The 22,388-nt window shown below is 49.1% G+C and overlaps 1 protein-coding gene across 1 annotated transcript in view; it reads left to right on the top strand.

The window, feature by feature from the left end:
• LOC311103285 (serine/threonine-protein kinase SMG1-like) overlaps nt 1-22,095 on the top strand; it is a gene marked incomplete at its 3' end in the record, with an annotated part of 109,363 nt that extends 87,268 nt beyond the window's left edge. The window contains exon 42 of the mRNA XM_084144818.1: nt 21,991-22,095. Coding sequence (XP_084000944.1) covers nt 21,991-22,095 — 105 coding nt within the window. The remainder of the gene's footprint in view (nt 1-21,990) is intronic.
• Nucleotides 22,096-22,388: the final 293 nt, after the last annotated feature.

The raw sequence follows: 22,388 nt of genomic DNA, 5'->3' as shown, positions 1-22,388 counted from the left end.
CACTATAGTACACACTAACTCCCTTCACTATAGTACACACACTAACTTCCTTCACTATAGTACACACTAACTCCCTTCACTATAGTACACACTAACTCCCTTTACTATAGTACACACACTAACTCCCTTCACTATAGTACACACTAACTCCCTTCACTATAGTACACACTAACTCCCTTCACTGTAGTACACACTAACTCCCTTCACTATAGTACACACTAACTCCCTTCACTATAGTACACACTAACTCCCTTCACTGTAGTACACACACTAACTCCCTTCACTGTAGTACACACTAACTCCCTTCACTATAGTACACACTAACTCCCTTCACTATAGTACACACACTAACTCCCTTCACTTTAGTACACACTAACTCCCTTCACAATATACAGTCGTGGTCAAAAGTTTTGAGAATGACAAATATACTAATTTTCACAAAGTCTGCTGCCTCAGTTTTGATGATGGCAATTTGCATATACTCCATAATGTCATGAAGAGTGATCAGATGAATTGCAATTAATTGCAGTCCATTTTTGCCAGAAAATGAACTTAATCCCCCAAAAAACATTTCCCTGCATTTCAGCCTTGCCACAAAAGGACCAGCTGCCATCATGTCAGTGATTCTCTCTTTAACACAGGTGAGAGTGTTGACGGGGACAAGGCTGGAGATCACTCTATCATGCTGATTGAGTTAGAATAACAGACTGGAAGCTTTAAAAGGAGGGTGGTGCTTGAAATCATTGTTCTTCCTCTGTTAACCATGGTTACCTGCAAGGAAACACGTGCCATCATCATTGCTTTGCACAAAAAGGGCTTCACAGGCAAGGATATTGCTGCTAGTAAGATTGCACCTAAATCAACCATTTATCGGATCATCAAGAACTTCAAGGAGAGAGGTTCAATTGTTGTGAAGAAGGCTTCAGGGCGCCCAAGAAAGTCCAGCAAGCGCCAGAACCGTCTCCTAAAGTTGATTCAGCAGCGGGATCGGGGCACCACCAGTGCAGAGCTTGCTCAGGAATGGCAGCAGGCAGGTGTGAGTGCATCTGCACGCACAGTGAGGCAAATACTTTTGGAGAATGGCCTGGTGTCAAGAAGGAAGCAAAGAAGCCACTTCTCTCCAGGAAAAACATCAGGGACAGACTGATATTCTGCAAAAGGTACAGGGATTAGACTGCTGAGGACTGGGGTAAAGTCATTTTCTCTGATGAATCCCCTATCCGATTGTTTGGGGCATCTGGAAAACACCTTGTCCGGAGAAGACAAGGTGAGCGCTACCATCAGTCCTGTGTCATGCCAACAGTAAAGCATCCTGAGACCATTCATGTGTGGGGTTGCTTCTCAGCCAAGGGAGTGGGCTCACTCACAATTTTGCCTAAGAACACAGCCATGAATAAAGAATGGTACCAACACATCCTCCGAGAGCAACTTCTCCCAACCATCCAAGAACAGTTTGGTGACGACCAATGCCTTTTCCAGCATGATGGAGCACCTTGCCATAAGGCAAAAGTGATAACTAAGTGGCTCGGGGAACAAAACATCGACATTTTGGGTCCATGTCCAGGAAACTCCCCAGACCTTAATCCCATTGAGAACTTGTGGTCGATCCTCAAGAGGTGGGTGGACAAACAAAAACCCACAAATCTTGACAAACTCCAAGCATTGGTTATGCTCCAACACTCCTCCTCCAACACACCTCCTCCAACACACCTCCTCCAACACTCCTCCTCCAACACTCCTCCTCCAACACTCCTCCTCCTCCAACACTCCTCCTCCAACACTCCTCCTCCAACACTCCTCCTCCAACACTCCTCCTCCTCCAACACTCCTCCTCCAACACTCCTCCTCCAACACTCCTCCTCCTCCAACACTCCTCCTCCAACACTCCTCCTCCAACACTCCTCCTCCAACACTCCTCCTCCAACACCTCCTCCTCCAACACTCCTCCTCCAACACTCCTCCTCCAACACTCCTCCTCCAACACACCTCCTCCAACACACCTCCTCCAACACACCTCCTCCAACACTCCTCCTCCTCCAACACTCCTCCTCCAACACTCCTCCTCCAACACTCCTCCTCCTCCAACACTCCTCCTCCAACACTCCTCCTCCAACACTCCTCCTCCAACACTCCTCCTCCAACACACCTCCTCCAACACACCTCCTCCAACACTCCTCCTCCTCCAACACTCCTCCTCCAACACTCCTCCTCCAACACTCCTCCTCCAACACTCCTCCTCCAACACTCCTCCACCAACACTCCTCCTCCTCCAACACTCCTCCTCCAACACTCCTCCTCCAACACTCCTCCTCCAACACTCCTCCTCCTCCAACACACCTCCTCCAACACACCTCCTCCAACACACCTCCTCCAACACTCCTCCTCCACCAACACTCCTCCTCCAACACTCCTCCTCCAACACTCCTCCTCCAACACTCCTCCTCCAACACTCCTCCTCCTCCAACACTCCTCCTCCTCCAACACTCCTCCTCCAACACTCCTCCTCCAACACAAACTACTCCACTCCTCAACAGCTAACCTAAACACACTGCCGGAGACTGTTTATATGTACAGAGGTCAGGTTTCTAATGTTCTGGCTTCTCCAAGTGTGTATGTGAGAAATGTAGTGGAGGGAGGTAGTGTGTGTGTGTGTGTATGTGTGTGTGTGTCTGTGTTCCTTGGGAAAGAGATTAGGTCATGGGAATCCCAGGGAGGAGAGAGAACCCCTCTACCCACTACGTCCCGAATGGCACCCTATCCCCTATATAGTGCACTACTTTTGACCAGGCCCCACAGGCTCATAGTGCACTAAATAGGGGATAGGGTGCCATTTGGAACCAGGGCATTGAGCCTAGCTCAGCTGCTATCATCTCTCCATCACCCTCTCTTTCTCTCTCTCTCTCTCTTTACTTCTCTCACTCCTTCTCTCTCTCTCTCTCTCTCTCTCTCTCTCTCTCTCTCTCTCTCTCTCTCTCTCTCTCTCTTTACTTCTCTCACTCCTCTCTCTCTCTCTCTCTCTCTCTCTCTCTCTCTCTCTCTCTCTCTCTCTCTCTCTCTCTCTCTCTCTCTCTCTCTCTCTCTCTCTCACACACCACACTACCTCTCTCTCTCCTGCCATCAGTGTACAGGATAAATTGAAGAAAAACTAAAAGTCAGTTTCTTGCTTTCTCTCTCCATTTCATGACCAATAATATTTACTCTGCTTCTTCAATATCTAATAAGAACATTATCCCCATGTGGTAAGAGCCAGACAGGCAATCCTGGTATGGAAGGCTTGGCTTTTGCATGCTCGACTTCACATACCGGTGGTCACGTCCTAGCCTGACATACCGGTGGTCACGTCCTAGCCTAACATACCGGTGGTCACTTCCTAGCCTGACATACCGGTGGTCACGTCCTAGCCTAACATACCGGTGGTCACGTCCTAGCCTAACATACCGGTGGTCACGTCCTAGCCTAACATACCGGTGGTCACGTCCTAGCCTAACATACCGGTGGTCACGTCCTAACCTGACATACCGGTGGTCACGTCCTAGCCTAACATACCGGTGGTCACGTCCTAGCCTAACATACCGGTGGTCACGTCCTAGCCTAACATACCGGTGGTCACATCCTAGCCTAACATACCGGTGGTCACGTCCTAGCCTGACATACCGGTGGTCACGTCCTAGCCTAACATACCGGTGGTCACGTCCTAGCCTAACATACCGGTGGTCACGTCCTAGCCTAACATACCGGTGGTCACGTCCTAGCCTAACATACCGGTGGTCACTTCCTAGCCTAACATACCGGTGGTCACGTCCTAGCCTAACATACCGGTGGTCACGTCCTAGCCTAACATACCGGTGGTCACTTCAGTAAAGCCTTACAGTAAAGTGGATATACTTAACAACAAAACAAAAACAAAAACTTCACACAGTCCCTTACTAGCCTACACACCACCACTCTCTCTCTCTCTCTCTCTCTCTCTCTCTCTCTCTCTCTCTCTCTCTCTCTCTCTCTCTCTCTCTCTCTCTCTCTCTCTCTCTCTCTCTCTCTCTCTCTCGCTCTCTCTCTCTCTCTCTCTCTCTCTCTCTCTCGCTCTCGCTCTCTCTCCTCCTCTCTCTCTCTCTCTCTCTCTCTCTCTCTCTCTCTCAACAACACATCAGTCACTTTGTGGTCAGTTTAAACCGTGTAAATACAAAGAATGGAGGATTTTGAAAATGTTTTTATGATAAATAATTAATGAATAAGTGTAACAGAGAACTTAGAAACAGGTTCTTCTTGGTTCAGTAAGACGTGTTCAGAGAACTTAGAAACAGGTTCTTCTTGGTTCAGTAAGACGTGTTCAGAGAACTTAGAAACAGGTTCTTCTTGGTTCAGTAAGACGTGTTCAGAGAACTTAGATACAGGTTCTTCTTGGTTCAGTAAGACGTGTTCAGAGAACTTAGAAACAGGTTCTTCTTGGTTCAGTAAGACGTGTTCAGAGAATTTAGAAACATGTTCTTCTTGGTTCAGTAAGACGTGAGAACAACAAACCAGCAGGACAGTGTTCTCTACCGTGTGACTGCATTTCAAATGGCACCCTATTCCCTATATGGTACACTACTTTTGACCAGAGCCCATAACCCTATTCCCGATATAGTGCACTACTTTTGACCAGAGCCCATATCCCTATTCCCAATATAGTGCACTACTTTTGACCAGAGCAGTACAGTGTTCTGAGCTGGTCATGCTGGTCAATCAGTGGTGGGATTCTACAGTACTGCTGTCCTCTAGTGGTGAATACATGCAAATGCATCAAGTCTTACTGTACGACCCTAAGCACTTAGGGTGAAGTTGTCCCTAGATGCTGATCTTGGGTCAGTTTTGCATTTTCCCTCTAATGGTTAAGTTTAGGATTAGGGGAAGTGAAGCTGATCCTAGATCTGTACCTAGGGGAAATACAGACATTGTCATCCTACAGGAAACATGGTATAGAGGAGACGGACCCACTGGTTGCCCTCTAGGTTACAGAGAGCTGGTAGTCCCATCCACCAAACTACCAGGTGTGAAACAGGGAAGGGACTCAGGGGGTATGCTAATTTGGTATAGAGCAGACCTAACTCACTCTGTTAAATTAATCAAAACAGGAACATTTTACATTTGGTTAGAAATTCAAAAGGAAATTATCTCAACAGAGAAAAATGTCCTCCTATGTGCTACCTATATCCCCCCATTAGAATCCCCATACTTTAATGAAGACAGCTTCTCCATCCTGGAGGGGGAAATCAATCATTTCCAGACCCAGGGACATGTACTAGTCTGTGGCGACCTAAATGCCAGAACTGGACAAGAACCTGACACCCTCAGCACACAGGGGGACAAACACCTACCTGGAGGAGAGAGCATTCCCTCCCCCATATGCCCCCCTAGGCACAACTACGACAACATAACCAACAAAAATGGGTTTGGGTATGTACATAGTCAATGGTAGGCTTCGAGGGGACTCCTATGGTAGGTACACCTATAGCTCATCTCTTGGCAGTAGTACTGTAGACTACTTTATCACTGACCTCAACCCAGAGTCTCTCAGAGCGTTCACAGTCAGCCCACTGACACCCCTATCAGACCACAGCAAAATCACAGTCTACTTGAACAGAGCAATACTCAATCATGAGGCATCAAAGCCAAAGGAACTGAATAATATTAAGAAATGCTATAGATGGAAGGAAAGTAGTGTTGAAACCTACCAAAAAACAATTAGGCAACAACTAATTCAATCCATTCTAGACAACTTCCTGGACAAAATGTTCCACTGTAATAGTGAAGGTGTAAACTTGGCAGTAGAAAACCTAAACAGTATATTTGACCTCTTAGCTTCCCTATCAAATCTAAAAATCTCTAACAGAAAACCAAAGAAAAGTAACAACAGTGATAAATGGTTTGATGAAGAATGCAAAAACCTAAGAAAGAAATTGAGAAACCTATCCGACCAAAAACATAGAGACCCAGAAAACCTGAGCCTACGCCTTCACTATGGTGAATCACTAAAACAATACACTACGGAAAAAGAAGGAACAGCATGTCAGAAATCATCTCAATGAAATTGAAGAATCCATAGACTCTAACCACTTCTGGGAAAATTGGAAAACTGTAACACTCTGGCTCCGGGACTTGTATTTGAGCCAGGGTGTATTCGTTTTGTTGGGGTTTGTTTTGGTTAGGTTGGGAATAGGGTGTGTTCATTTGGGTGTGTGTGGTTGTGGTTAATTCTTGTGTAGTCATGTGACTCCCAATCGGAGGTAACGAGTGTCAGCTGTCGGCTCGTTATCTCTGATTGGGAGCCATATTTATCTGTATGTTTTCCTTTGGGTGTTGTGGGTTTTTGTTCCATGTTCCTTGACGGTCATTGTAATCGTGGACTTCACTATCGTCATTTGTTGTTTTCGTGGTTGCTTTAATTTAATAAAGTCATCATGTTCGCTCAACACGCTGCATATTGGTCTGCTCCTTTTGAAGACGATCGTGACAGAAAAACCCACCATTCTAGGACCAAGCGGCGTGTCAAGCGGCAACAGGACCAACCTACACAGGATTCATGGACATGGGAGGAGATACTGGATGGAAAGGGTCCTTGGGCACAACCGGGAGAATATCGCCGTCCTCGTGAAGAGCTGGAGGCAGCTAAAGCCGAGAGGAGGCAATATGAGGAGGCAGCACGGAGGCAAGGCTGGAAGCCCGTGAGCACTAGCCAAGAATTTCTTGGGGGGGGCCTTAAAGGGAGTGTGGCGAAGTCAGGTAGGAGACCTGCGCCTACTCCCTGTACTTACCGTGGAGAGCGAGAGTACGGGCAGACACCGTGTTACGCAGTAGAGCGCATGGTGTCTCCTGTACGCGTGCATAGCCCGGTTCGGTACATTCCAACTCCACGTATCGGCCGGGCTAGATTGAGCGTTGAGCCGGATGTCATGAAGCCGGCCCAACGCATCAGGCCACCAGTGCGTCTCCTCGGGCCGGCTTACATGGCACCAGCCTTACGCATGGTGTCCCCGGTTCGCCTACATAGCCCGGTGCGGGTTATTCCTCCTTCCCGTACTGGTCGGGCGACGGGGAGCATACAACCAGGTAAGGTTGGGCAGGCTCAGTGCTCAAGGGAGCCAGTAAGCCTGCACGGTCCGGTATTTCCGGCACCACCTCCCCGCTCCAGCCCAGTACCACCAGTGCCTACACCACGCACCAAGCCTCCTGTGTGTCCCCAGAGTCCTGTGCGTCCTGTTGCTGCTCCCCGCACTAGCCATGAGATGCGTGTCCTCAGCCCGGACCACCAGTTCCGGCACCACGCACCAGGCCTATAGTGCGTCTCGGCCGGCCAGAGTCTGCCGTCTGCCCAACGGCGACTGAACTGCCCGTCTGCCCAACGGTGCCTGAACTGCCCGTCTGCCCAACGCCGTCTGAACTGTCAGTCTGCCGAGCGCTGCATGAACTGGCCGTCTGCCATGAGCCTTCAGAGCCTTCCGCCAGACAGGATCAGCCAGAGCCTTCCGCCAGGCAGGAGCCGCTAGAGCCTTCCGCCAGACAGGATCAGCCAGAGCCTTCCGCCAGACAGGATCAGCCAGAGCCTTCCGCCAGACAGGATCAGCCAGAGCCTTCCGCCAGACAGGATCAGCCAGAGCCTTCCGCCAGACAGGACCAGCCAGAGCCGTCAGCCAGCCATGAGCAGCCAGATCCGTCAGCCAGCCATGAGCAGCCAGATCCGTCAGCCAGCCATGAGCAGCCAGATCCGTCAGCCAGCCATGAGCAGCCAGATCCGTCAGCCAGCCATGAGCAGCCAGATCCGTCAGCCAGCCATGAGCAGCCAGATCCGTCAGCCAGCCATGAGCAGCCAGATCCGTCAGCCAGCCATGAGCCGTCCAGCCGGGATCCGCCAGAGCCGTCCAGCCGGGATCCGCCAGAGCCGTCCAGCCGGGATCCGCCAGAGCCGTCCAGCCGGGATCCGCCAGAGCCGTCCAGCCAGGATCCGCCAGAGCCGTCCAGCCGGGATCCGCCAGAGCCGTCCAGCCAGGATCCGCCAGCCAGCCAGGATCCGCCAGAGCCAGCCAGCCAGGATCCGCCATTCAGTCCGGTGCTGCTCCTTAGTCCGGTGCTGCCCCTTAGCTCGGTGCTGCCCCTTAGTCCGGTGCTACCCCTTAGTCCGGTGCTACCTCTTAGTCCGGTGCTGCCCCTTAGGCCGGTGGGGTTCAGTTGGAGGAGGCTACGAAAGCGGGTAGTGACTATGGTGGGGTGGGGACCACGACCAGAGCCAGAACCACCGCCGAAGAGGTATGCCCACCCAGCCCTCCCTTGGTTAGCCCTAGTTGAGGCGCGGTCGCAGTCCGCGCCTTTAGGGGGGGGTACTGTAACACTCTGGCTCCGGGACTTGTATTTGAGCCAGGGTGTATTCGTTTTGTTGGGGTTTGTTTTGGTTAGGTTGGGAATAGGGTGTGTTCATTTGGGTGTGTGTGGTTGTGGTTAATTCTTGTGTAGTCATGTGACTCCCAATCGGAGGTAACGAGTGTCAGCTGTCGGCTCGTTATCTCTGATTGGGAGCCATATTTATCTGTATGTTTTCCTTTGGGTGTTGTGGGTTTTTGTTCCATGTTCCTTGACGGTCATTGTAATCGTGGACTTCACTATCGTCATTTGTTGTTTTCGTGGTTGCTTTAATTTAATAAAGTCATCATGTTCGCTCAACACGCTGCATATTGGTCTGCTCCTTTTGAAGACGATCGTGACAAAAACACTAAACAAACAACAACACGAAGAGCTATCTATCCAAAATGGAGATGTATGGGTAAACCACTTCTCCAATCTTTTTGGCCCTATAACAGAGAACAAACAGCAAAAAAATATACATGATCAAATGCAAATCTTAGAATCAACTATCATCACCGCCTGGTATGGCAACTGCTCGGCCTCCGACCGCAAGGCACTACAGAGGGTAGTGCGTACGGCCCAGTACATCACTGGGGCCAAGCTTCCTGCCATCCAGGACCTCTATACCAGGCGGTGTCAGAGGAAGGCCCTCAAAATGGTCAAAGACTCCAGCCACCCTAGTCATAGACTGTTCTCTCTGCTACCGCACGGCAAGCGGTACCGGAGTGCCAAGTCTAGGTCCAAAATACTTCTCAACAGCTTCTACCCCCATGCCATAAGACTCCTGAACAGCTAATCATGGCTACCTGGACTATTTGCACTTCCCCCCACCCCATCTTTTTACGCTGTTGCTACTCTGTTAATTATTTATGCATAGTCACTTTAACTCTACCCACATGTACATATTACTTCAACTACCTCAACTAGCCGGTGCCCCCGCACATTGACTCTGCACCGTTACCCCCCTGTATATATAGCCTCCCTACTGTTATTTTATTTTACTTCTGCTCTTTTTTTCTCAACACTTTTTTGTTGTTGTTTTATTTTACTTTTCTTATGAAAAATAAATGCACTGTTGGTTAAGGGCTGTAAGTAAGCATTTCACTGTAATGTCTGCACCTGTTGTATTTGGCGCTTGTGGCCAATAAAAATTGATTTGATTTGATTTAAAGACTACCAGAACCCACTGGATTCTCCAATTACATTGAATGAACTACAGGACAAAACACAAACCCTCCAACCCAAAAAGGCCTGTGGTGTTGATGGTATCCTCAATGAAATGATAAAATATACAGACCACAAATTTCAATTAGCTATACTTAAACTCTTTAACATCATCCTTAGCTCTGGCATCTTCCCCAATATTTGGAACCAAGGACTGATCACCCCAATCCACAAAAGTGGAGACAAATTTGACCCCAATAACTACCGTGGGATATGCGTCAACAGCTGTCACGCCCTGGCTCTGGGGACACTGTTATGTTGAGCCAGGATGTGTAGATCTATGTGTTGTATTTCTGTGTTGGCCAGAGTGGTTCCCAATCAGAGGCAACGAGTGTCAGCTGTTGCTGGTTGTCTCTGATTGGGAGCCATATTTATAGAAGCTGTTTTTCCCACAATAGTTGTGGGATCTTGTTCTAGTTGGTTTGTGTTAGACCGTTAACTGTCACGCTATCGTTTTGTTGTTTTGGTTGTGTATCACTAATAAAGAGTATGTTCCTCTGCAACGCTGCGCCTTGGTCCTCATCTCTTACCGACGATCGTGACAACAGCAACCTTGGGAAAATCCTTTGCATTATCATTAACAGCAGACTAGTTCATTTCCTCAGTGAAAACAATGTACTGAGCAAATGTCAAATTGGCTTTTTACCAAATACCGTACGACAGACCACGTATTCACCCTGCACACCCTAATTGACGAACAGGCAAACCAAAACAATGTCACGCCCTGACCTATAGAACTCTTGTTTGTTGAGTCAGGGTGTGGAAATCTATGTTATATATTCTATGTTTAGGTTCTAGTTATTCTATTTCTATGTCTGGCCGGGTATGATTCCCAATCAGAGGCAGCTGTCGCTCATTGTCTCTGATTGGGGATCATACTTAGGTAGCCTGTTGCCTACTGTGTATTGTGGGATCTTGTTCCTGTTCGGCTGGTATGTGTATAGCCCTTTGGACTTCACGTTAAGTGGTTTCTTGTATGTTTATTGAGGTAATAAACATGTACGCTTTTCACGCTGCACCTTGGTCCGACCCGTCTCTCAACGTTTGTGACAGAAGATCCCACCAAACGAGGACCAAGCAGCGTGGCCAGGAGCAGACATCCTGGACATAGGAGGAGATCCTGGATGGTAAGGGATCTTGGACATGGGAGGAGATCCAGGCTGGGATGGATCGGCGTCTTTGGGAACGGACAGAGGAAGCCCGGGTAGGAGAGGAGCAACGGCAACACCGATGGCGCCGGCCGAGGAGGAAGCCCGAGAGGCAGCCCCAATAAAACAATTTTGGGGGGCTAAAGGGGTGGTCGGGGATCGAGAGAGAAGAGCCCCGACCACTGCACCCGGTGGGGTTCCAGTTGGAGTCCCTACGACCAGGAACAGGAATGGGAACAGTTTTACACTGATGAGTCGGAGGATGACGACGACGATGAGTTTCTGTTCCCTAACTAGTGGGGGCTCCCGGAGGAGTCTTCACTGGAGGAGGATTGGGCGCGGAGAGAGAAGGACTGGTACAGTCGTAGACATCCAGCTCCGGTTCCCAGTCCGGTACGCCTCGTGCCTGCTCCTCACACCAAGCCAGTGGTGCGTGTTCCCAGTCCGGTACGGCCTGTTCTGCTCCCCGCACCAAACCAGTGGTGCGTGTCTCCAGTCCGGCACGGCCCGTGCCTGCTCCCCGCACCAAACCAGTGGTGCGTGTATCCAGTCCGGTACGGCCCGTACCTTCTCCTTGCACCAAACCTGTGGTGCGTGCATCCAGTCCGGTACGGCCCGTACCTACTCCCCTCACCAAACCAGTGGTGCGTGTCGCCAGCCCGGTACGCCCCGTACCTGCTCCCCACACCAGGCCAGTGGTTCGTGTTCCCAGTCCGGTACGGCCCGTACCTGCTCCTCGCACCAAACCAGTGGTGCGTGTCGCCAGCCCGGTACGGCCCATGCCTGGTCCTCGCATCAGACCAGTGGTGCGTGTCCCCAGTCCGGCCCGGCCCGTTCCTGCTCCCCGCACCAGACCAGTGGTGCGTGTCCCCAGTCCGGCCCGGCCCATTCCACCGGTGCTGCTCCACTCCGGAGTCAGAACAGTCCGCTCCACCGGTGCCTAGTCCAGCTCCAGTCAGCGGCTCCACTCCGGAGCCAGAGCAGTCCGCTCCACCGGTGCCCAGTCCAGCTCCGGTCAGCGGCTCTAATCCGGAGTTAGAACAGTCTGCTCCACCGGTGTCAAGTCCAGCTCCCGTCAGCGGCTCCACTCTGGAGCCAGAGCAATCCGCTCCACCGGTGCCTGATCCAGCTCCGGTCGGTTGCTCCACTCCGGAGCCAGAGCAGCCCGCTCCACCGGTGCCCAATCCAGCTCCGCTCAGCTGCTCCATTCCGGAGCCAGAGTAGTCCGCTCCACCGGTGCCTAGTCCAACTCCGGTCAGCGGCTCCATTCCCAGAGCCAGAGCAGTCCGCTCCACCGGGATGTAGTTCAGCTCCGGTTAGCGGCTCTACTCCGGGTCCAGATGTCAGCCCCTCTCCAGGTTCGGGGTCTCCCACACTAGGGTCCAGACAGGGATCGGTGCATCGTGGGAGGACTGAGAGGGGAAGCTCTGCGTTGTACCCCTGGACCGGTCTGGACCTCAACGCGGAGCAGCAAGGGAGAAGACGTCACGCCCGGAGCCGGAGCCGCCACCGAAGCGGGAAGCCCACCCGGACCCACCCCTGTTATGTCAGGTTTGTGCGGCCGGAGTCTACACCTTTTGGGGGTGGGGGGGGGGGGGGGTGTACTGTCACGCCCTGACCTATAGAACTCTTGTTTGTTGAGTCAGGGTGTGTAAATCTATGTTATATTTTCTATGTTTAGGTTCTAGTTATTCTATTTCTATGTCTGGCCGGGTATGATTCCCAATCAGAGGCAGCTGTCGCTCATTGTCTCTGATTGGGGATCATCCTTAGGTAGCCTGTTGCCTACTGTGTATTGTGGGATCTTGTTCCTGTTCGGCTGGTGTGTGTATAGCCCTTTGGACTTCACGTTACGCTGTGACAAACAAAGGCAAAGTCTCCTCATGCTTTGTTGGTTTCAAAAAAGCTTTTGACTCAATTTGTCATGAGGGTCTGCTATACAAATTGATGGAAAGTGGTGTTGGGGGAAAAACATACAACATTATAAAATCCATGTACACAAACAGCAAGTGTGTGGTTATAATAGGCAAAAACACACACATTTCTTTCCACAGGGCCGTGGGGTGAGACAGGGATGCAGTTTAAGCTCCACCATCTTCAACATATGTATCAACGAATTGGCGAGGGCACTAGAACAGTTACTGTCTCTGTGTGGTAGATACTGTCTCTGTGTGGTAGATACTGTCCCTGTGTGGTAGTTACTGTCTCTGTGTGGTAGATACTGTCCCTGTGTGGTAGATACTGTCTCTGTGGTATATACTGTCTCTGTGTGGTAGATACTGTCCCTGTGTGGTAGATACTGTCCCTGTGTGGTAGTTACTGTCCCTGTGTGGTAGTTACTGTCTCTGTGTGGTAGTTACTGTCCCTGTGTGGTAGTTACTGTCTCTGTGTGGTAGATACTGTCTCTGTGTGGTAGATACTGTCCCTGTGTGGTAGATACTGTCTCTGTGGTATATACTGTCTCTGTGTGGTAGATACTGTCCCTGTGTGGTAGATACTGTCCCTGTGTGGTAGTTACTGTCCCTGTGTGGTAGTTACTGTCTCTGTGTGGTAGTTACTGTCTCTGTGTGGTAGTTACTGTCTCTTTGTGGTAGATACTGTCTCTGTGTGGTAGTTACTGTCTCTGTGTGGTAGTTACTGTCTCTGTGTGGTAGTTACTGTCTCTGTGTGGTAGATACTGTCTCTGTGTGATGAGTGTAACCTGGTGTGTGTGTGTGTTTGTGTGTGTGTGTATGTATGTGTGTGTGTATGTACGATGATTTTGGAATTTTGGATAACAATGAATTGTCTTGCAAATGGCCACAGTTACTGTCATTTTGGTTTTGAGCTGGTAATGTATGACAATGAGCTAAAACGTATCTACTGAATACCATACAGCTTTGGTGACACCATTGTTTCAAAAGTTATTAGATAATAGTTACCTTCTGACAAAACATGCAAGTGCAATCTAATTGCTAACAGAAAAACTTATTATAAATTCCATTATCTTAAAAGTACAAACTGATGTTGAAATGAATAATTCCAGTTGTTGATCCGGTCAGGATCAAACCAATAATCTTCATTAATCATAGTAAAACTACAGAGGGCAGTCTTGCACAAATAAACATTTTGTACATAGATGTTTTATTCACACATTCTCTGGTACTCTCATCAAGTTAGGACCATTGTATTATATGAACCAGCTGTATTATATGATAAAGCTGTATTATATGAACCAGCAGTATGAACCAGCTGTATTATATGAACCAGCTGTATTATATGAACCAGCAGTATGAACCAGCTGTATTATATGAACCAGCTGTATTATATGAACCAGCTGTATTATATGAACCAGCTGTTTTATAAAAACCAGCTGGATTATAAGAACCAGCTGGATTATATGAACCAGCTGTATGAATCAGCTGTATTATATGAGCCAACTGTATTACATGAACCAGCTGGATCATATGAACCAGCTGCATTATATGAACCAGCTGTATGAACCAGCTGGATTATATGAACCAGCTGGATTATATGAACCAGCTCTATTATATGAACCAGCTCTATTATATGAACCAGCTCTATTATATGAACCAGCTGTATTATATGAACCAGCTGTATTACATGAACCAGCTGGATTATATGAACCATCTGTATGAATCAGCTGTATTATATGAGCCAACTGGATTATAAGAACCAGCTGGATTATATGAACCAGCTGTATGAATCAGCTGTATTATATGAGCCAACTGTATTATATGAACCAGCTGGATCATATGAACCAGCTGCATTATATGAACCAGCTGTATGAACCAGCTGGATTATATGAACCAGCTGGATTATATGAACCAGCTCTATTATATGAACCAGCTCTATTATATGAACCAGCTCTATTATATGAACCAGCTGTATTATATGAACCAGCTGTATTATATGAACCAGCTCTATTATATGAACCAGCTTTATTATATGAACCAGCTGTATTATATGAATCAGCTGGATTATATGAACCAACTGTATTATACGAACCAGCTGGATTATATAAACCAGCTGTATTATATGAACCAGCTGTATTATATGAACCAACTGTATTATATGAACCAGCTGGATCATATGAACCAGCTGCATTATATGAACCAGCTATATGAACCAGCTGTATTATACGAACCAGCTGTATTATATGAACCAGCTGTATTATACGAACCAGCTGTATTATATGAACCAGCTGTATTATACGAACCAGCTGGATTATATGAACCAGCTGTATTATATGAACCAGCTGTACTATATGAACCAGCTGGATTATATGAACCAGCTGGATTATATGAACCAGCTATATTATACAAACCATATCAGAATTCAAAGGTAATTTACTACATTTTTTTATATTCATAGGCTTCTCTAATGTTTATATTAATTGTCAGTGATCAAATCTGAGCCGCAGCATACATGAAACACTGATGGCCAGTTTCCCGGACACAGATTAAGTTTAGTTCTGGACTAAAAAGCATGGTCAGTGGAGAATCTCAGCTGAAAAAGTTGTTTTAGTCCAGGGTTAGGCTTAATCTGTGTCTGGGAAACTGTCTCTGAGGGTTGAGGACTGGGTTTATTTCAAAGTAGTGCACTATATAGGGAATAGGGCTCCATTTGGGAGGCAGCCTTGGTTAACCCTGTGGTCAGTGGTATAAACCTGTACGGTGCAGGGTGAAGTCACCCCTAGACGCTGATACTGGGCAAGTTTAGCATTTTACCCACAAATGGTTAAATTTAGGATTGGGGGAGGGGAAGCTGATGGGAGGGGAAACTTCACCCCGGAGCTCACCTGTACACTAGGGGCTGGTTTCCCAAACATTGATTATCAGTTGAACATGGACTAGGCTTAATCTGTGTCTGGGAAACCGCCCCCAGGTGTACACTGTATTACTGCATTACTGTATCGGTTACATGATACCAGGTTGGACACAGCTCTGCTGCTTCATCTGGGATCCAGATATCTCGGCCACCGGCATTTGATGGGACTGCAGCGCGATGTAAGGGATTCCTACTCCAACTGGAGTTGTATTTCTCCAGCATCAGACCGGAGCCCCGGGAACGGGAGAAGGTATCCGTCCTCGTTTCCTGCCTTTGTGGGAGAGCCCTGGAGTGGGCCAACGCGGTATGGAATGAGGGAGGTACCACGTTGGAGAACTACGGGGAGTTTGCTTGCCTCTTTCGGGCAGTTTTTGATCACCCGCCTGAGGGTCGAGAGGCGGGCGAACGACTGGTTCATCTAAGGCAGGGGACGAGGACCGCTCAGGACTACGCGCTGGAGTTCCGGACGCTGGCAGCGGGGTCCGGGTGGAACGAGCGGGCCCTGATAGACCATTTCCGGTGCCACCTAAGGGAGGACGTCCAACGGGAGCTAGCCTGCCAGGATGCCATGCTATCGTTCTCCCAACTGGTAGACATGGCCATCCGGCTGGACAATCTGCTAGCAGCCAGAGGATGTCCTGGTAGGGGTCTGCCCGTTCCCACTCCGGATGACTCTGACCCCGAGAAGATGGAGCTGGGGGAGCCACTGGTCGAGAGAGCGCAGGAGGACAGCGACAGTGCCACTCTGGTGGCACGAAGGGACAATCCACCTCACGTCGCAGTCAACGTTCTTTTGGGTCTGGAGGCGGTAGGCAGGGTACTCACGCATCACCCCAGGTAACGAACACCCAAACGTGTTCAGAGCCCTTTGTGGCGCACTGTACTTTATCTATCTCCTTTCCCGATCACTTGTTAGTTTCCCAGTGTAAGGCACTAGTCGATTCAGGCGCAGCTGGGAATTTTATGGACAGGGCATTTGCACACCATCAATGCATTTCATTGGTTCCCCTAACCATTCCACTCCCCATCAGAGCACTAGATAGTCGACCATTAGGGTCCAGATTGGTTAAGGAAGTTACTGTACCAGTCATCATGATTACGCAGGAGACACATGTTGAGCAGATCACCTTTATGATTATTGAGTCTCCTGCTTACCCTGTAGTCTTGGGTATCCTGTGGTTAGCCCTTCACAACCCCAATTTCTCATGGCCGCAGAGGGTTCTTACGGGGTGATCGCGTGAGTGTCTGGGTAGGTGTCTAGGTGTTTCCGTTGGTGCGACCACGGTGGAAAGTCCAGACGGTACCCCCACCGTGCACATTCCCCCTGATTACCATGATCTGGCGCTCACGTTTTCCAGGACGCAAGCGACTAAATTACCACCTCATCGGGAGGGGGATTGCGCGATAAACCTTAAGGTAGACGCTGTACCTCCCAGGAGTCATGTGTATCCCCTGTCGCAGGCTGAAACGGAGGCTATGGAAATATACGTCACCGAGTCCCTGCGCCAGGGGTATATACGTCCCTCCACTTCACCTGCCTCCTCGAGATTCTTCTTTGTGAAGAAGAAAGATGGCGGTTTACGCCCGTGCATTGATTATTGACCACTGAATAATGTGACGGTACGATTTAGTTATCCTCTTCCCCTCATTCCTTCAGTGATTGAGTCAATGCATGGGGCCGGTTTTTTCACCAAATTAGACCTCAGGAGTGCCTACAACCTGGTGCGTATTCGGGAAGGGGATGAGTGGAAAACAGCATTCAGCACAACCTCGGGGCATTATGAATACCTGGTGATGCCCTACGGTTTGATGAATGCTCCATCCATTTTCCAGTCCTTTGTGAACGAGGTGTTTGGAGACATGCTTGGTCGTTGTGTGGTGGTCTACATTGATGACATCCTGGTGTATTCCGCTACGCGCGCCGAGCATGTGTCCCTGGTTCGCAAAGTACTGGTCCGACTGCTGGAAAATGATCTTTATGCCAAGGCAGAGAAGTGTGAGTTTTTCCAGCAGTCAATCTCCTTCCTCGGATATCGCATTACCACCACAGGTGTGGAGATGGAGGGAGACCGCATTGCAGCCGTGCGTAATTGGCCGACTCCAACCACGGTAAAGGAGGTGCAGCGCTTCCTTGGCTTTGCCAACTACTATCAAAGGTTTATTCAGGGTTTTGGCAAGGTCACAGCTTCATCTGGACAGACCACCGTAACCTGGAGTACATTCGGGCAGCGAGGAGGCTGAATCCTTGCCAGGCCAGGTGGGCCCTCTTCTTCACCCGGTTAGATTTCACACTCTCATACATTCCGGGTACGAAGAACGTGAAGGCAGACGCACTGTCTCGGCTGTATGACACAGAGGAGAGGTCCAGAGACAATACCCCCGTACTCCCGGCCTCATGCATTGTGGCGCCGGTAGTATGGGCGATGGACGCAGATATAGCGCAGGCATTACGCACAGATCCATCTCTGCCGCAGTGTCCAGCTGGGCTGCAGTACGTGCCTGCGCTTATCCGTGATCGTCTGATCTACTGGGCACACACGTCATCTTCCTCTGGTCATCCAGGTATCGGTCGTAAAATGCGCTGCCTGACCGAGAAGTACTGGTGGCCTACCTTGGCTAAGGACGTGAGGGTGTATGTTTCCTCATGCTCAGTGTGCGCCCAGAGTAAGGCACCTAGGCACCCCCCAGCTGGTAAGTTACAACCTTTACCAGTTCCACAACGACCATGGTCTCACCTGAGTATTGATTTTCTCACTGATCTTCCCCCCTCCCAAGGTAACACCATGATCCTGGTCATTGTGGACCGCTTTTCAAAGTCATGCCGCCTCCTTCCTCTGCCCGGTCTCCCCACGGCCCTACAAACTGCGGAGGCTCTGTTTACTCACGTCTTCCGGCATTACGGGGTACCAGAGGATATAGTATCCGACCGAGGTCCCCAGTTCACGTCTAGAGTCTGGAAGGCGTTCATGGAACGTCTAGGGGTCTCGGTCAGCCTGAGAGCAATGGGCAGGTGGAAAGGGTGAATCAAGATGTGGGTAGGTTCCTGCGGACCTACTGTCAGGACTGGCCGGGGGAGTGGTCGGTGTTCCTGCCATGGGCAGAATATGCTCAGAACTCTCTCCGCCACTCCTCCACTAACCTAACACCCATCCAATGTGTTTTGGGGTACCAACCGGTCCTGGCACTGTGGCACCAGAGCCAGACCGAGGCTCCCGCGGTGGATGACTGGTTTCGGCGAGCGGAGGAGACTTGGGATGCTGCCCACGTTCGCCTCCAGCGCGTCGTGCGTCGTCAGAAGGCCAACGCTGACCGCCACCGCAGGGAGGCCCCAGTGTTTGTACCGGGGGAACGGATCTGGCTCTCGACCCGGAATCTGCCCCTCCGCCTGCACTGCCGGAAGCTGAGCCCGCCTGGGGCCGTTTAAAGTCCTGAGGAGAATAAACGAGGTGACATACAGGTTGTTACTCCCCCCTGATTACCGTATTAACCCCTCGTTTCATGTGTCTCTCCTCAGGCCGGTGGTAGCTCAGACTCCGCTCCAGGAGTCTGAGGTACGGGAGGTTCCTCCACCTCCTCTGGACATTGAGGGGGCCCCGACGTACTCGGTCCGTTCCATCCTGGATGCAAGGCGTCGGGTGGGGGGCCTTCAGTATCTCGTGGAGTGGGAGGGGTACGGTCCGGAGGAACGGTGCTGGGTCCCAAGGTGGAGGACATCCTCGATCCCTCCCTGTTGAGGAATTTCCACCGTCGCCATCCGACTCGCCCTGCTCCACGTCCTCCTGGCCGTCCCCGAAGCCGGGGTTGACGCACTGCTGGAGCCGCGCGTCGGGGGGGCGGTGGTACTGTCACGACATCCGCCGAGGCTGCCCCCCCTCCTGGTTTGGGCAGGCTTTCGGCGTTCGTCGTCACCGGAGTACTAGCTACTGCCGATCCCATTCTCATCACTCTACTTGTCATGTCTTGTCAACACACACCTGGTGCTCATTCCCCTAATTAGTATGTGTATTAGTGTTCCCTATGTTCCCCTTGTCTTTGTGAGTGATTGTTTTGTTGTGAGAGCGTGTAGCTCGGTTGAGCTACATTTCACTGTGTCATTGCCAAGGTGGATGTTTTCCCTTGTACAGTTTCGTTTGATGCTTGGGGCGTTTGATTTATGCAAACGTATTAAACTCTGGACTTCGGTATTTTACCTCCTGAACCTGACTCCTTCTTTCACACCTCGTCACACATATAAACAACAGATACAGATCAACAACAGACTAACAACAGACTAACAACAGATAAACAACAGATAAACAACAGATAAACAACAGATAAACAGATGAACAACAAATAAACAACAGATAAACAGCTTAACGATTGATAAACAGATAAACAACAGATAAACAGATAGATCAACGTGATGTATATTTACCTTAGGAGGTGTTGAGAGAAGGCGCTGACAATCGATGAGTTAGAGGACGACAGAGAGGTAACTGGCTGACGTTAGCTAACCCCAACACAGAGACTGTGGTGTGATGAGCAACAAATGGTACCCTATTCTGTTTATAGTCCACTACTTTATACAATGGCCCTGGTCAGAAGTAGTGCACTATATAGGGAATAGGGTGGCATTTAGGACGTACTCTATGTGGTGAGCCCAACCTACACCAGATTGATCCTCTACTGTCCACTTAAACAGAGACTGCAGACGGAAGAGAATTCTCTTAAAAACATTTTTTAAAAAGCAAAGCACGTTTTCTTTACTTCAGAGACAAAATAAAAGGGAAAAAAAGTGGTCAAATCCAGAAGTCAGGTCCACCAAAGGGTGGCCTTTAGCTTTTGACTGTGTGATGAACAATACGCCGTGACTGTTTTTTATTTAATCCACCGTTTTCCTCCTTTACCATGCTCAGATGAACTAACTTTACCACACAGTACAGTACCTTACAGGTGCTCTGTTTGAAACATGAAAATCCCCCCCAGATGAGCTAACTGCAGCAGGAGCTTGTAATGGTTGTTTTCCAAATGGCACCCTATTCCCCATAGAGTGCACTACATGTGACCTGGACCCTGGTTAAAAGTAGTGCACTATATAGGGGATAGGGTGCCATTTGGAATGCAGCCTAGGAGTTTGTAATGAGTGTGATGCTGCTCCACCCACCGCGGCCGGCCGGCCAGCCAGACTGGGTTTCCCTACAGTCCAAATATTTAGGCTTAGTTTTACCCCTAGTTGAGAGGATTTGTTTCTGTGTCGAGTCAACAAGTGGGACACAGTCTGAGGTGTGTTGAGGAGTGTCCCAATCTAATTCTCACTAATTATATAAAACTGTCTCTAATTTTGGCAGCGTTGTGATGGGTGTGGTGGAACATATCGCCCTTTGTGGTCCTCTGTAGCTCAGCTGGTAGAGCACGGCGCTTGTAACGCCAAGGTAGTGGGTTCGATCCCCGGGACCACCCATACACAAAAAAAAATGTATGCACGCATGACTGTAAGTCGCTTTGGATAAAAGCGTCTGCTAAATGGCATATTATTATTATTATTATTTCACGTTAAGGGCTGATGTACAGTAGGTGTATGCAGAGTCACACGTTAAGAGAGTTGGGCCAGGTTTTAAAATGGACGCCATGTTGGCTCCTTTATTCTCAACCAGTGGAGGCTCCTCAGAGGAGGAAGGGGAGGACCATCCTCCTCAGTGAATATCATAAAAATTAAAATTGTGAAAAAATAAACAAATGTTAACCTTTTTATATAAAACTATACTAAACAAAAAGTTGCCTTGTCCGAGAGAGATTTACGCGGTGATCGAAACGTCACACCAGGGTATGCCTATACGAAACACAGCCCCTTATTTGAAGTGTTTCTAAAAATCCCCTAAAAATAAATGGTGAAAAAACGATTGGACCCATTTCCCCGTTTGACCGCTAGGTTTTATGGGTATTATGACTCATACTGTGGCACTCTATATGAAAGTGAACTGTATTTGCGTGTGAACAGGGGTGTATTCGTTTCGCCGATAAGTTGAAAAAACGTTTCTTAAACGGAAACAAACGGAACGAAACTCTCGTTTGCAACTGTTGGACTGATGATTACACCCTAGATCAGCTAGATGCAGGCGAGATTGTGCAAGGCGGTATTGAATGTGTCAATGTCTGTCCCATTCATTACTCAAATTTACTCTCTACGTGCATCTACGTTGGAAACTTTAATTCATAGGCTAGGTTGTGGCGATCTCATGATGGGTACAGGAAAAACCTATCGCTGTTACATTGAACTGGGTGAATGGAATATGAACGACAGTCATCCAATATGCTGTCATAGAAATAAGGCCATTCTCATTTTTAAAAAAAATTGTCCTCCCTCATCTTCAACGGCACCGACCGCCACTGTTCTAAACACGTTTGTGATGCAACAATACCAGAGTACCTCCGACAGTTCCGACAGTTCCGACAGTTCCGACAGTTCCGACAGTTCCGACAGTTCCGACAGTTCCGACAATTCCGACAGTTCCGACAGTTCCGACAGTTCCCTATGAAATGACCTGCTGTAAACAAACAGAACATTAAGAACACCCGCTCTTTCCATGACAAAGACTGACCAGGTGAATCCAGGTGAAAGATACGATCCCTTATTGATGTCACTTGTTAAATCCACTTCAATCAGTGTAGATGAAGGGGAGGATGTCTTTTTTTTTTCTTCTTCCGTTGCCTTGAGACAATTGAGACACGGATTGTGTATGTGTGCAACTCATTATTAGGAAGGTGTTCCTAATGTTTGGTATACTCTGTGTATATGTGTGTGTACTGTAAAGCATGAAACACACTAAAGAAGCT

Source organism: Coregonus lavaretus (assembly GCF_964263955.1).
Source record: "Coregonus lavaretus genome assembly, chromosome: 28".
In the NCBI taxonomy this organism is placed as follows: Eukaryota; Metazoa; Chordata; class Actinopteri; order Salmoniformes; family Salmonidae; genus Coregonus; species Coregonus lavaretus.
The sequence above is the reverse complement of the archived record's forward strand: the minus strand, read 5'-3'. Positions and strand labels throughout refer to the sequence as shown.